Consider the following 12,769-nt stretch of genomic DNA (forward strand, 5'->3'; position numbering starts at 1 on the left):
GATAGATAGATATAGATAGATAGATGATAGATAGATAGATGATAGATAGATAGATAGATAGATAGATAGATAGATGATAGATAGATAGATAGATGATAGATAGAGATAGATAGATGATAGATAGATAGATGATAGATAGATAGATAGAGATAGATAGATAGATAGATAGATAGATAGATAGATAGATAGATAGATGATAGATGGATATGTTTAATTGCTTTTTATGATTTGGGGGTTTTTTGTCTGTTTTTAGCTGTCTTGCTTTATCTGTAAGACGCCTTGTGTCCCTGTCAGGGGAAAAGGTGGGGTATGAATAAATATATACTAATAATAATACTTATAGAGGAGGTCATCGGAAATGATGTTAGCCATAATGTGAATGTCTTTCTTTTGAGGTTAAAGGTGTGTGTTTTGCACCTTAGGTCTGGGTGGGTTTCAGATTGGTTTCTGAATGTAAACATCAACCCAAGAAATAACACATGTCAAGCAAGCAACATCTTCTTCGCATGTCAGAGCTGCTTTGAACAACAGTTTGCTCAAAGCCAGCTCTGCCGTAGGGCAAAATGAGGCAGTGGCCTCAGAAAACTGATTCTGAAAGAGCAGAGAGAGCATATAATTCAGATTAATGGACCTAAGTGAAGCATATCCATTAATGGGTGTAATTTGAGAAGGACCAGCATTGAAAAGAGCATAGCATTTTTTACTGCCAGGGAGGTGGGGAGGTGCTTGTAGGATTTTCTACTTCAAGGTTACAGAGTAACTTGGCTAGTCTTGGGCAATATGTACCACCATGATGTGTGAGGTGTAAGATACCATTTGGTTCTCTCCCTCAGACAGCAAAATGCCTTGGACTGGTCCTGCTGTTGTTTACAGGCCAGATACTGCCTAAGCAAATTCTGGGTGCTTTGATCCTCATTGCATTGGAGAGCAATTTCCAACAGCATCATGACATATGGAAGTAGTGCATTTAACGTCATTGAAATATATTCGGAGTTGAGAGTAGATTTCATGCTCATAGTGGTGAGGAGGAATGGAAGTTCCCCCAGAATGTCTGCTTTATATACATTACTTACACAATGGGCCCCACGTGATTGGCTAATTCCGGCATTCTCCTGTAGGCCAATCAGGTTGCGGATTCACTTCCACCTGGAGCTGGATTGGGTGGCTCCTGTGGACGAATCAGACTGCTGCATCCTGAATCCTATTGTTCTAGGACTAATCAGATTGCTGCATTCTGAATCCTATTGTTCTAGGACCAATCAGACTGCTGCATTCTGAATCCTATTGTTCTAGAACCAATCAGACTGCTGCATTTTGGATCCTATTCAACTCAGTACATAACAGTCATGTGCAACTAAGCCCTTAGCAGTTGGTGGACCTGTTTTCCAAGCACTGGTCCAGTCTCGTTTTAAAGCTCTCCAAGCTTGTGGCAGTGAGTTCCACAAACACTGCCTTGAGTAGTCTTTCTTCACTGGGCTCAGGTCAGGCTTCTGAGAACTCTCTCTGTATATTGATGCCCCTGTAATCTCCCCACCCTTCTTTTTGCCCTAGGATGAAGAAGAGGAAATCAAACTGGAAATAAACATGTTGAAGAAATATTCCCATCACAGGAACATTGCAACATATTATGGAGCATTTGTAAAGAAAAGTCCTGTGGGTCAGGATGACCAGCTGTGGGTAGGTATCCAGTTTTCTCTTTGTGCATCTTTAAAGGTCCCTGTTTAATCAGTTACTCTCGGTGCTCATTTAGGGAATAGAGGTTTCCACCCATTCAGCTCCTTTATATCCTCTCTTTTTCTCTCTCCCTCTCGCCTCTTCATTCCTTGCTTCCTGAACTAAGGGAGTAATTCGGTGTCACACTTTCCCCAACATTCTGTCAGGGCAAGCATTTCAGAACAATTCCCTTCCCCTTCCACTGCACTGGTAGAAGCTTCCACTACTGGGACCAGTTAGTAGAATCAGGGTGTAGAAGAATTTCCGAAAATTCCTTTACATACCCAGCTGCTCATTGCGGTCTGCAAATATTATCTTATCAGGAAGTCTGTTCCGCATGAAATGAGAATCAGGCCTTTAGTGTGGTGGCACCTGCAATTTGAATCTCTCATTACATATCATACAGGAACCATTTTTATTATTTTTGGCACCCATTGAAGACTTTCCTCTTTCAACAAGTCTTCTAAGTGGAGATTGTTATCCTATTATTTATTATTATTTCTATTTATTGCATTTATATATCACCTTTATCTTCAAAGGAACTCAAGGTCTCTCCCCCCCCCCATTTCACCCTCACAACAACCCAGTGAGGTAGGTTAGGCTCAGATATGATGACTGGCCCTGGGCCACCCAGAGAGTGTCATGGTTTGAGTACAGGTTCGAACCCTGCTCTCCCAGGTCCTAGTCCAGCACTCTAACCATTAGGCCACACTGGCTTGCACTGCACCAACCTCCCCATTGGCTGACCTTTCCAAGCAAGCAGCAGCAATGTGGCCAAGCAGCAGTCGCAGGTGAGCAGAGGCACTCCACATTTTCTGCTTGTAACTAATCTAGGTCAGAAGGAAGGAAAGGAGAATGAGGAGTGGATGAACCGTGCTTGTCCTGGGAAGGGAAACACTTCCCTTTTTCCTCTATTCACAAGGGACACCAGTGCATAGATCAGGAAGCGATTTGGCTTATCCTGCCTGCAGTTTAGTATCTGGGAGACATGGGCTAATATTTTGTTAGGGAGGATCATACATTAGTGCAGAACATGGGACTCATTGGCCTTCAGGTCTTCTCCATGCCTATAACTTTGTGGCTGCATAGGGAGATCAGCCATGGTTATCGACCATCTGGAAGCCGACTGATGGCCACTGTAATTGCCGTTTTGCACAGTTGTCCATGAAATTAGCAGTTGTGACCAGAGCAAAGGAATCTAATAGATGCAAATGTTGACTGTGGCATTAGAAGGTGCTTTAGTTATATATACATATTTTAAAAGGTTATTACAGGCAAGATGGAAACAACGGGAACATTAGCAACTCAATGCAGTGTGTGTCTGCATGAGTATGTTTGTTTTTAATATCGTTGACCAGCAGCCATTCCATCAGGCTGTAGCAGAGAGAGAGGCGAGGCAATTTCAATGGCTCTCCCAAGGCGCCTGCTCCATCTGGTTCTTTCTGTCCTCAGCTGTCATCTAGCAACAGCCATTTCTTCAGGCAGATGGAAAGCAAGATCTCACCATCAGCTTGGCTGAGAGACCACCTTCATTTGGTCCCTCCTCTTCTCTCTGAACATTTTCCATTCCAGATGGTCTTTATAAGAGCTGCTATGTAGCTTTTACGAACTGGGGTCTGAATATGTGTGTTTTCCTCTTCCCTCCTCATCCTTTCTTCTTTATGTGTTGTGTCTTTTAGATTGCAAGCAGGAACTGGCTTGTGTGTGTTTCTTTTAGCTGCTATTAGACAAGTCACTTTGAGAGCTCTTGTGGCTAAAAGGCATGGTAAAAAATTGCTGCTGATGAATAAATAAACCTGGTAAATGTGCTGAAAATAATTGCCAATTAGTTTACAGGGTTTGTTTTGTGTGTTTGATTGGTACCTGTGGCAAAAGTGATACCTAAAGACCAAGTGGATGACACTCCAAAATTAAGAACTGGTCAAATTCTAGTATTAACAGGAGCTTCAAGATGCTCTTCTTGCATCCTTGAACAGTCACTTTCTAAAGCAGATCCAGCCCATTCATTATTTGAGATGGCATGGAATAACAACATAGTGGTCCCCACCCTTTTGCCAGCCATTAGATTCGCTTGGCAAGTACTAGGAACACAGTAATTATTCAGCTATACATGCACAGGAAGCTAACATGCACTCAGTTCAGATGGCATGCACAAACCACAGTTTGTCTCCCAGGGGCAGTGAGTATTTATTTTCTAAATGTATTAGACACTCAGTAGCTATTGCTCTCTGGGCATCATATGAGAAAACAGTAAAAAACAGGATAAAACCACAAAACCCAGTAGCATACAATATTGAAGCCACGGCAGGTAAACCAATTGACACTGGTCAAAGCTTAAGCAAATTGCTTTAAATTAAAGTAATGACCGCTCCCCACATTAAATGGGGGGCGCCCTTTGTGTGGTCACGCACAGTCCCCTGGACCCTATGCGGCACCATTAGCTCAGGCTTGGCTTCGCCTCCCCCCAGGTGGGATACCTGGAGGTCTCCGCCTACCTCAGCCAGTTGCCCAATCCCACCTGGAAAGGCGTTGCCAAGGTGATCAGGCCAGGTAGGGGGAGGGACCACCTGCCTACACAATAGGGGGAGGATCTTACCAATAAATAAATAAAATGTTGCATTTAACTGCAGCCAGGTAAATAATAATAATGTGCCTGTTACTTAAATTTCTTCTTTTCAGCAATAAATAACTGTGCTTTTGCTCTTCCCCAGCTGGTGATGGAATATTGTGGAGCTGGTTCTGTGACGGATTTGGTGAAGAAGACAAAAGGAAACTGTTTCAAAGAAGACTGGATTGCGTATATATGCAGAGAAGTTCTCAGGGTAGGAGTCACCTCCATGAAATACAGAAGCAAACATTAATTTTTGTTTGAGTCAGACTTGGGATGGCATGCATCTGACACCATCATATGTACTAAGTGTGAACTCAATAGCTGTGCTATGATGACTTCGCCTATGGAGCTACTGGAAAATGAGAAAGTTATCAGCAACTCTTCAGGGGAATTCTGATGTTTTCAGAAGTAGGAAAGAGAGGAGAAAGTGGGGATTCCATGTAGCCCAGTGAGCTTGCTCTGTGGCAATGGAATGGCAGTCTGTCAGGAGGGGAGGCAGAAGCCAGACAGTATGTTAGAAGAGCAGCTGGCCCCATGCATGGAGGTAGCACCCTTTCTTAAAATTAAACCTCAGAGAACATTGAAATATACTCAGAGTCGAGTGTGGATTTCATGCTCTTTATTCAGCTCATAGTGCAAGGAATGGAAGTTCCTCCAAACTGTCTGCTTTATATACATTATTTACACAATGGGCCCCACATGATTGGCTAATTCCGGGATTCTCCTGTAGGCCAATCAGGTTGCGAATTCACTTCCACCTGGAGCTGGATTGGGTGGCTCCTGCGAACCAATCAGACTGCTGCATTCTGGATCCTATTATTCTAGGACCAATCAGACTTCTGCATTCTGAATCCTATTGTTCTAGGACCAATCAGACTGCTGCATTTTGGATCCTATTCAACCCAGTACATAACAAACAACTTAGCAACTTAGCAACCTAAATTTTGCTTCTAGAATCTGTATTTTTCAACGTAAGTGGTGCCAGCATGTGCCATGGGTGCTGTCATCTCCCTGAGTTATTGGTCCTCTTGCTGAGGATTGTGGGCTTCCCATCAGAGCATTTGGCGCTGGACACTGTGAGAACAGGATGCTGGACTAAATGGGCCTTGGCTTGATCCAGCAGGGCTCTTCTTATGTTTTTAGGTCCTTATCCTTAGCCTATCTAGACAGCGCACAATGTCAACACTATTGGGCAAGTCACCATACAGTCAACTGCATTGCAATATGTTCTTTATTTCAAGGACCTCCCTCCCACTAGCCCACCCCGGATGATTATCTTTAGATGATGAATGAATGAGGCAGTGAAAGAGGTCATTTCCTCACCCAAAATACAAGCTTTGTTGTTTAGTTTGAATAGAAGCAGGAAGGGGCAAGATAGCTCAGTGTGGTTTTTTTATCTTCCAGGGATTAGCACACTTACATGCTCATCATGTTATCCACCGAGACATTAAAGGGCAGAATGTGCTCCTGACAGAAAATGCTGAAGTGAAGCTGGGTATGTGTTCCTTGTCTTTTTTGATGGGGACTGTTATGTGCTACTGAATGCATCCCTTGCCACTACAATGCACAACGAGTAGCAAAGCTTCAGAGGTAACTGTAGTGTTGTAAATAGGGACACTTGAAGGATTTCACATTTGTGAATTTTGAGGCAAGCAGACCCTGATCCACAGCACCCAGACTAATGTGGGGCTCAGAATATAATCAGGTTCCTCATATCTCTGAATTCTGTGGTGTAGTTCTCAGCTCCAAAAGGCTTTTTAAAAGCACTAAGGTGCATAGATTAAGAATTGCATACATTGAAATAAAATACATATACAGTGGTACCTCTGGTTACGTACTTAATTCGTTCCGGAGGTCCGTTCTTAACCTGAAACTGTTCTTAACCTGAAGCACCACTTTAGCTAATGGGGCCTCCCACTGCCGCCGCATGATTTCTGTTCTCATGCTGAAGCAAAGTTCTTAACCCAAGGTACTATTTCTGGGTTAGCGGAGTCTGTAACCTGAAGCGTATGTAACCCGAGGTACCACTGTATAAATATGACTTTGCATATCCACTCATTGAAATTTGTGAATATAAGATTAATTAAGAAAAACAGGGCAGAATGGATTTGTGAATGAATGCCAGCAAAATGGCTGTGGCCTGGAAAGAGGCAGATCCACCCATCCCTTGTCACGAAGATACAGAATTATTGAGAATTATATTTTTTTAGAAGGGGTGGCACCTTTCCCTTTAATTTTTCTTTCTTTCTTTGTAATACGCACTTGGAAGCATATACTTAAGCTTTCTCATCAAGTGAAGAAAATCACCTGTAGCTCCTTCAGTGAGAATAGAGACGGAGTCTGAAGAGTGATTTAAGTTGTTGTTAAACCTTTGTGTCCTCGGGGTTTGCTCACATATGCATGCCCATAATTTGACGACATAATTTGACAGCTTGACTATAATTTGACACCCGCAGTATCAAGTGTTGTAGTCAGCACGAGTGATCAAAGCAGCTCAAACACCACAGATAGAATATTTAGTCTTAGCTCAGATGGAGTGCATGTTGCACGGGCTCAGCTCATGGACAACAGGAACCCATGGCTTCCCATGGTGAGAATAATATGTGGCGGCACTTGCAACATATGAACGCATTGCTTGTAGCTGCAGACTTTGTATAGATAAATATATTTATATTTGGAATAGGTTTATACAGACTATAGTAAGTTATTAATAATAATCATATATGTATTAGCATTTATAAGAATCGTGTATAAATTAGCACCTATTGAACTTGGTTCTTCTTTTTTCACTTTATTTTGTACACACACACACACACACACATGTAGCGAACCTTCAGCTTACATGCTTCCCGCTCTCTGCCTTGTTTGTGCCTGTGAGGAGACTGGAAGCATCAATTTACAGTTTTAACCAAGCCACAGTTCCTTGTGATGTCCTAAATCAAAGGACTGTTTGATTTAATTATAGCTAGGGAGAACAAGCCAGGATCACACCATGGTTTCTAATCCTGACTTGCTCTTGAATGTTAAGCAAGTCATAGTTCCCCAAGGTTGCATGTTACAGGGAACTTTGGTTAACTTAAAATCAGAAGCTCCTCTTCCTTGATAGTACAAATCAGGAGAGAGGGGATGCATTATCTTAAGGCTTGCCATTGTTTCTTGCCATAGTGGGAAACAATGCCTTTCCATTACATGTAACTGAAGCCTATATCTGCATATGTTCAGCCATTGTCTGTCCTTCTAACTGATTAATTAGATGTATTATATATACATAAATGTGTGGGCGAGAAAAGCATTAGTTTTGAAGGGGGGAAATGCATTTTTACTTTTCACAATGATGCCTACACATGCATAGCAGGCACCATCTCTAAAGAGATAGTCCCTCATGTGCAAAAGAAGAATGCCTCTTCAAAGGAGGGCATTTGAAGAGACATTCTCACCCTTCAAAAACATGCAAGAAGCATCACTGTGTGATGAAGAACTAGGAATGTCCATTCTAAGAGGGTTTTTGAAAAGTGATTCCCTCCTGCCTAAGAGAAGAGGAATGACTCTTCTTAGAATGTTGAGTTATAAGTACTTACATTTCTAAAAAGCATTAACATTTTTATTAAAAAAAAACACCTTCCTGATTCACTTGGACCAAGTTTTTAATCAGTCTCAATTAAATGGGCTCTATCCAATGTTCATTTTCAGCTAATGCAAGTTTTATTGTTGTGCAAGAGCAGAAACCAGTGCAATAGCTGCATTGCAATAGCTGCACTATCAGAAACTGGTGCAACAGATTGTGCAATCTATTGCACAACAAAGTTGCCAGCAACCTGCTTAGGTTGGTTGTGCAACGGTGTTTCGCTAGTGCAAAACATTTCACCAGCAGAGCAAGCATATCGCTGAATAACTTAGCAGTACATTGGACGTGACACAATGTAATTGCTTGATCAACTGAGCATTTTATTCCCCCTCATCACCTCAAGCACAATGTTTTGACTGGATTCCGTTCATGCATTCAGCTGCACGTCACCAGGAGCATATGAGAGCCCTTCCCTGTGGTCGTGCTCTGCTTTTTTGCAACCAGCTGTGTGGTTCCACGCACCCCTCGCTTGCTTCATTGCTTGTGCCTGCTTGGCTTTTGCAGTGGATTTTGGAGTGAGTGCCCAACTAGACAGGACAATTGGCAGAAGGAACACATTCATTGGGACCCCCTACTGGATGGCACCGGAGGTCATTGCTTGTGATGAAAACCCAGAGTCAACATATGACTACAGAGTAAGTCCTGTTGCTGCTGGCTGACCTCCTGCCCACCTCCTATCCAAGCACTTGGCCAAAACATGCTTTGTTCTCACTTTTTTCTTTGCTCTGGAAACAAAGATGTTTGGTTTTTTCCTCCACTTCTTGAAATCAACCACTGTGATCTGCACCACAACAGTCTTCCACCTCATAAATATTGCCTTATGTACTCTTCTGTATCCAGCCCTCCTTTGTCCCCTACACCGCCTTCCAGACCATTGCTATTTCTTCCACAGCATCCCTTCTGTATCTAAAGTCAGCTCCCTGTTTTTTGTTTTGATCACATCACACCTTCACTGCTGTTTTCTCCCTCTGTTTTCTTGCTCAGTTCTGATTCCCCTTCGGTCACTTTGCTCTCACTTAAAACCTTGGCCAATGAACAAAATAAGCAGGTGTTTTGTTGCTGTAATAGACTGAGTTTGGATGAGAGGGGAAAGGAAGGAGAAGAGCCCTTGGAGTATAACATTTTAAAACTTACAACAGTTGGGAAGTGACAGTTGACAACTGGGAGAGGATGGAAGTGGTTTGCTTGGGTGGGAATGGGTTTAGGAAATTAGTAGCTCTGATCCTGTTCATCAGAGATTTCAGTTTACCTGAGAATTTATTTTTATTGTTCCTTAATTAAACACTCTGTCTGGGGTTAACCCTAAGTAATTGCCAGTGAAAGTTAGGCTATTTATTTATTTATTTATTTACCGTATATCCCGCCCTCCCCAGCTGAAGCCAGGCTCAGGGCGGCTAAGGATTGAAACCTATCCCTATATCTGAAGAAGTGTGCATGCACACGAAAGCTTATACCCAGAACAAACTTAGTTGGTCTCTAAGCTGCTACTGGACAATATTTTTATTTTTTTTAAACCTATCCCTATACCCATACATTGGTAGGTATGGGAGAGGATTGCTTTAGTTTACACTTAAAGTTGATCCTACCAAATTTGCACTTTCTGAAACAATTCAGAAACCAAAGCACAGCCATCCTTTGGAATCTGCACTTCTCTGAAATTTGCAGTGCAGTTCTCCAGAAAGGTGAAGTGTACAAAAATGGATGCACTAAAGCAGAGTGTGCATAAATGAATGAAAATAACATAAATAGATGCATTGTATTAGGAAAAATTGATCTGCAAAAATGTGCATATTAGGCAAAATTGCATTCATATTTATTAGAAGAAATTTGCACTGAAATGCTGATAATTTTCATGAGGACCTTTGAAAAAAATGCAAACTGATGTGTAAATGTGGTTAATTTAACTTAAGATTGGAAAGATGAGAAAAAGAGAAAGTGAAATCAGCACATTTGCCCATCCCTATGCAATGGTTGAGTTGCATTCAACTTGGTAGGCCCTAAGTGGTGCCAACCTGCTCTCTACTGTCCCTTTATGTTTATGCATTGTCTGTTTTCCTTTAGAGTGACTTGTGGTCACTGGGAATCACAGCTATCGAGATGGCCGAAGGGGCTCCTCGTAAGTTTAGTTTTGTTTTGCCTTCTATAACATGTTCAGTCTTAATGTCAGTGCCCTTGTTGAATGTAGAACATTGGCTGAATATGTGTATTTCCAAGTTTACATAGCCTCCAGTAAATTGTCCTTGTGGTTACTAAACCGAATAATAGATTTATTTGTATCTAGAGGTAAACACACACATAGCAGCAGCAGCAGCACTGTTGCTCAAAGCAAGGGACTTTTTGCTACTCATTCATGCAGCCCATTTCCACCCAACCCTTTTGAAGCCATTGTGTGATGGAAAACCAATGCAACATCAGTGGTGGACTGGGGTACTATGGCACCCTATGCAAGCCAAGACTCCCCCCTCCCACCGGCAGCCCTAACACTGCCATCCCAAAGATGGGTAAGGAGGTGTCTGACTTTGGGAGGGAGGCACAAAGGCTCTAGCAGGGTCCTAGAGTCCTCCCACCTCCTTCCCCAAGCTGGGAAAGTGCTAACTAGGCTTTGGGAATGAGATGGAAGGACTCTAAACCCCTTTTAGAGCCTCACACCTCCTTCCCAAAGCCCAGCACACAGCCCTAAATCCACCCCTGGCAACATATTTGCCTGTTCCACAAATCCCATTCTCCCACCCACCCCTCCCGGAGCTGTGAAGGCTTGTGGTTTTCCATGATAAATGATACATAGAATCTTACAAAATAACAAGACTCCAGCCAATGGAGTAAAATGCAGAAAGTAAGAACTGGAAATGCATTTGGCTTGCTAGAAGAGCCAAGCATGTAGCGAGAGGAAGGGCTGGCTCACATATGCATGTTCATCACATGATAGCTATAACATCTAGTGAAGACTAGGGACAACATGGATCAAGCACCACAGTGACGATTTTCACATCATGTCACACAGTCAGAAACTCAAGCCTTATAAGTGGAGCCAGTTTATACATTCATCTTGCTGTCATCAATGGCTAGTTAAGGCATGCGAGTTGCTCATGAAATGTTGTGTGCTGTTTGTTAACTCACAAGGCACTTGCATTTGTCTGAAGGTGACATCACAGCTAGAACAACATAGATAGCATTTTCAGATTGCCTTGTACACAATAGACCACACTTAGTCATACCTAAAGCAGGCCCATTGAAATCAATGGGACTTGTGAGTCATGACTAACCTAAACCCTGTTGGCGCTGTTGCAAGTATGATTAAGTCTGGATCCAACCCAGTGCTTTTCAGCAAAGTCTGTTCACATGTTCTCATCAAGCATGTAATGCAATCAAATATAGAGAAATCAAATGATGGCAGGATTGGGAGGCTGAAGGTATCCATTTTAACAGATTGCATATGTGTGCTTGTTCTTCCTCTTCTTCTTACAGCATTGTGTGACATGCATCCCATGAGGGCTCTGTTTCTCATTCCACGGAACCCTCCCCCAAAACTGAAATCCAGAAAATGGTAAGAGGCTTCCCTTAAATGGCAATAAATGCTAACTTGTTAAGAACATAAGAAGAGCCTGCTGAATCAGGCCAGTGATCCATCTAGCCTAGCTTCCTGTTTCCACAGGGACCAACCTGCATCGTGGACTGTGGTTTCCATCAACATATTGCCTCTGATAGTAGAGGTATTGTATAGCCATCATAGCTAGTAGTCATTGATATGCTGGCTTGGAGCACAATTTTGGCAGGTGTTTCGATTCAGACTATTGAAATCTTTCTACGCATCCCAGATATTGTGATCGTATTGATTCCTTCCAAGCTCTTATCTGCACTGGAAGTTTTGTCCCTTGTTGCAACGGCCTCTGTGCAGACATGGTTCACATTAAAACAGTGCAAGGGAGTGACTCAGGGGTATAGTACAGGACTGCCAGTGTAGATGACCCTTTGCATGCAGAAGGCCTCAAGGTCAATCCCTGACATCTCCTGAGCAGGTAGCATGGAATGTAGTAGCAAACACCAATCTGATGCGCTCGCCTAAGCTCAGAAGTGAGATAGCTCCATGATAGGGGCACTTTCTGGTTGCCGCCAACTGAATTTCCAAAGGTTACAGTGCAACCAAGAGGGCCTCATCAGTCATTGCAATAGTGCAAGGCAGTAAGGAGGGAGAGTTCTTATTTAGGGATCCTGGTCCCAAACTGTTTAGGACTTTGTAGGTCAAAACCAAAGCCCAGCAGCTTATGGGCTGCCAATGCAACTCCTTTAGGAGCCATGTAATGCGCACATGATGGGAGATGCGATACAATAGCCCAGTTGCTGCATTTTGCACTAGCTGCGGCTTCTGGACAGTTTCAAGGGCAGCCCTGCATAAAGTGCCTTGCAGTAGTTTAGACTTGCTGAGATATTCTTCTAAACTGTTTGAGGAATTGCAAGGGAGAATTCCTGAGTGAAAAGAAGTCTTTAGGTTGTTGTTGTGTTTTTAGGTCAAAGAAATTTCTGAACTTTGTGGACACCTGTTTGGTTAAGAATTACGTGCATCGCCCAGCAACAGATACCCTGCTTAAACATTCCTTTATCAGAGACATGCAGAATGAACGACAGGTGCGCATCTTGCTAAAAGACCATCTAGATAGGACCAGGAAGAAGAAGGGAGAGAAAGGTAAGGACTAAAGCTTAATAACCTGGGACCAGATTACCTATGGGATCGCCTTAGCAAACCTGTGCCAATTCAACCACTTCAGTTGGGGAATTGGCACTGCTGCAGGGACTACATAATACCTGTTCCACATTTGTCAGAA

General features: G+C 42.7%; 1 protein-coding gene across 4 annotated transcripts in view; it reads left to right on the forward strand.

Moving 5' to 3' along the window:
* NRK (Nik related kinase) overlaps positions 1–12,769 on the forward strand; it is a 137,945-nt gene that overhangs the window by 33,067 nt on the left and 92,109 nt on the right. For 2 of the 4 annotated variants that reach the window (XM_053374685.1, XM_053374687.1), the window contains exons 4-10: positions 1,552–1,677; positions 4,425–4,535; positions 5,729–5,819; positions 8,454–8,584; positions 10,011–10,065; positions 11,415–11,493; positions 12,455–12,630. In XM_053374685.1, the coding sequence (XP_053230660.1) occupies positions 1,552–1,677; positions 4,425–4,535; positions 5,729–5,819; positions 8,454–8,584; positions 10,011–10,065; positions 11,415–11,493; positions 12,455–12,630 (769 nt within the window). Of the gene's footprint in view, positions 1–1,551; positions 1,678–4,424; positions 4,536–5,728; positions 5,820–8,453; positions 8,585–10,010; positions 10,066–11,414; positions 11,494–12,454; positions 12,631–12,769 lie in introns of those variants that run through there. The other 2 variants (XM_053374688.1, XM_053374689.1) reach the window with 2 other exon arrangements.

Source organism: Podarcis raffonei, chromosome Z (assembly GCF_027172205.1).
Source record: "Podarcis raffonei isolate rPodRaf1 chromosome Z, rPodRaf1.pri, whole genome shotgun sequence".
Lineage (NCBI taxonomy): Eukaryota > Metazoa > Chordata > Lepidosauria > Squamata > Lacertidae > Podarcis > Podarcis raffonei.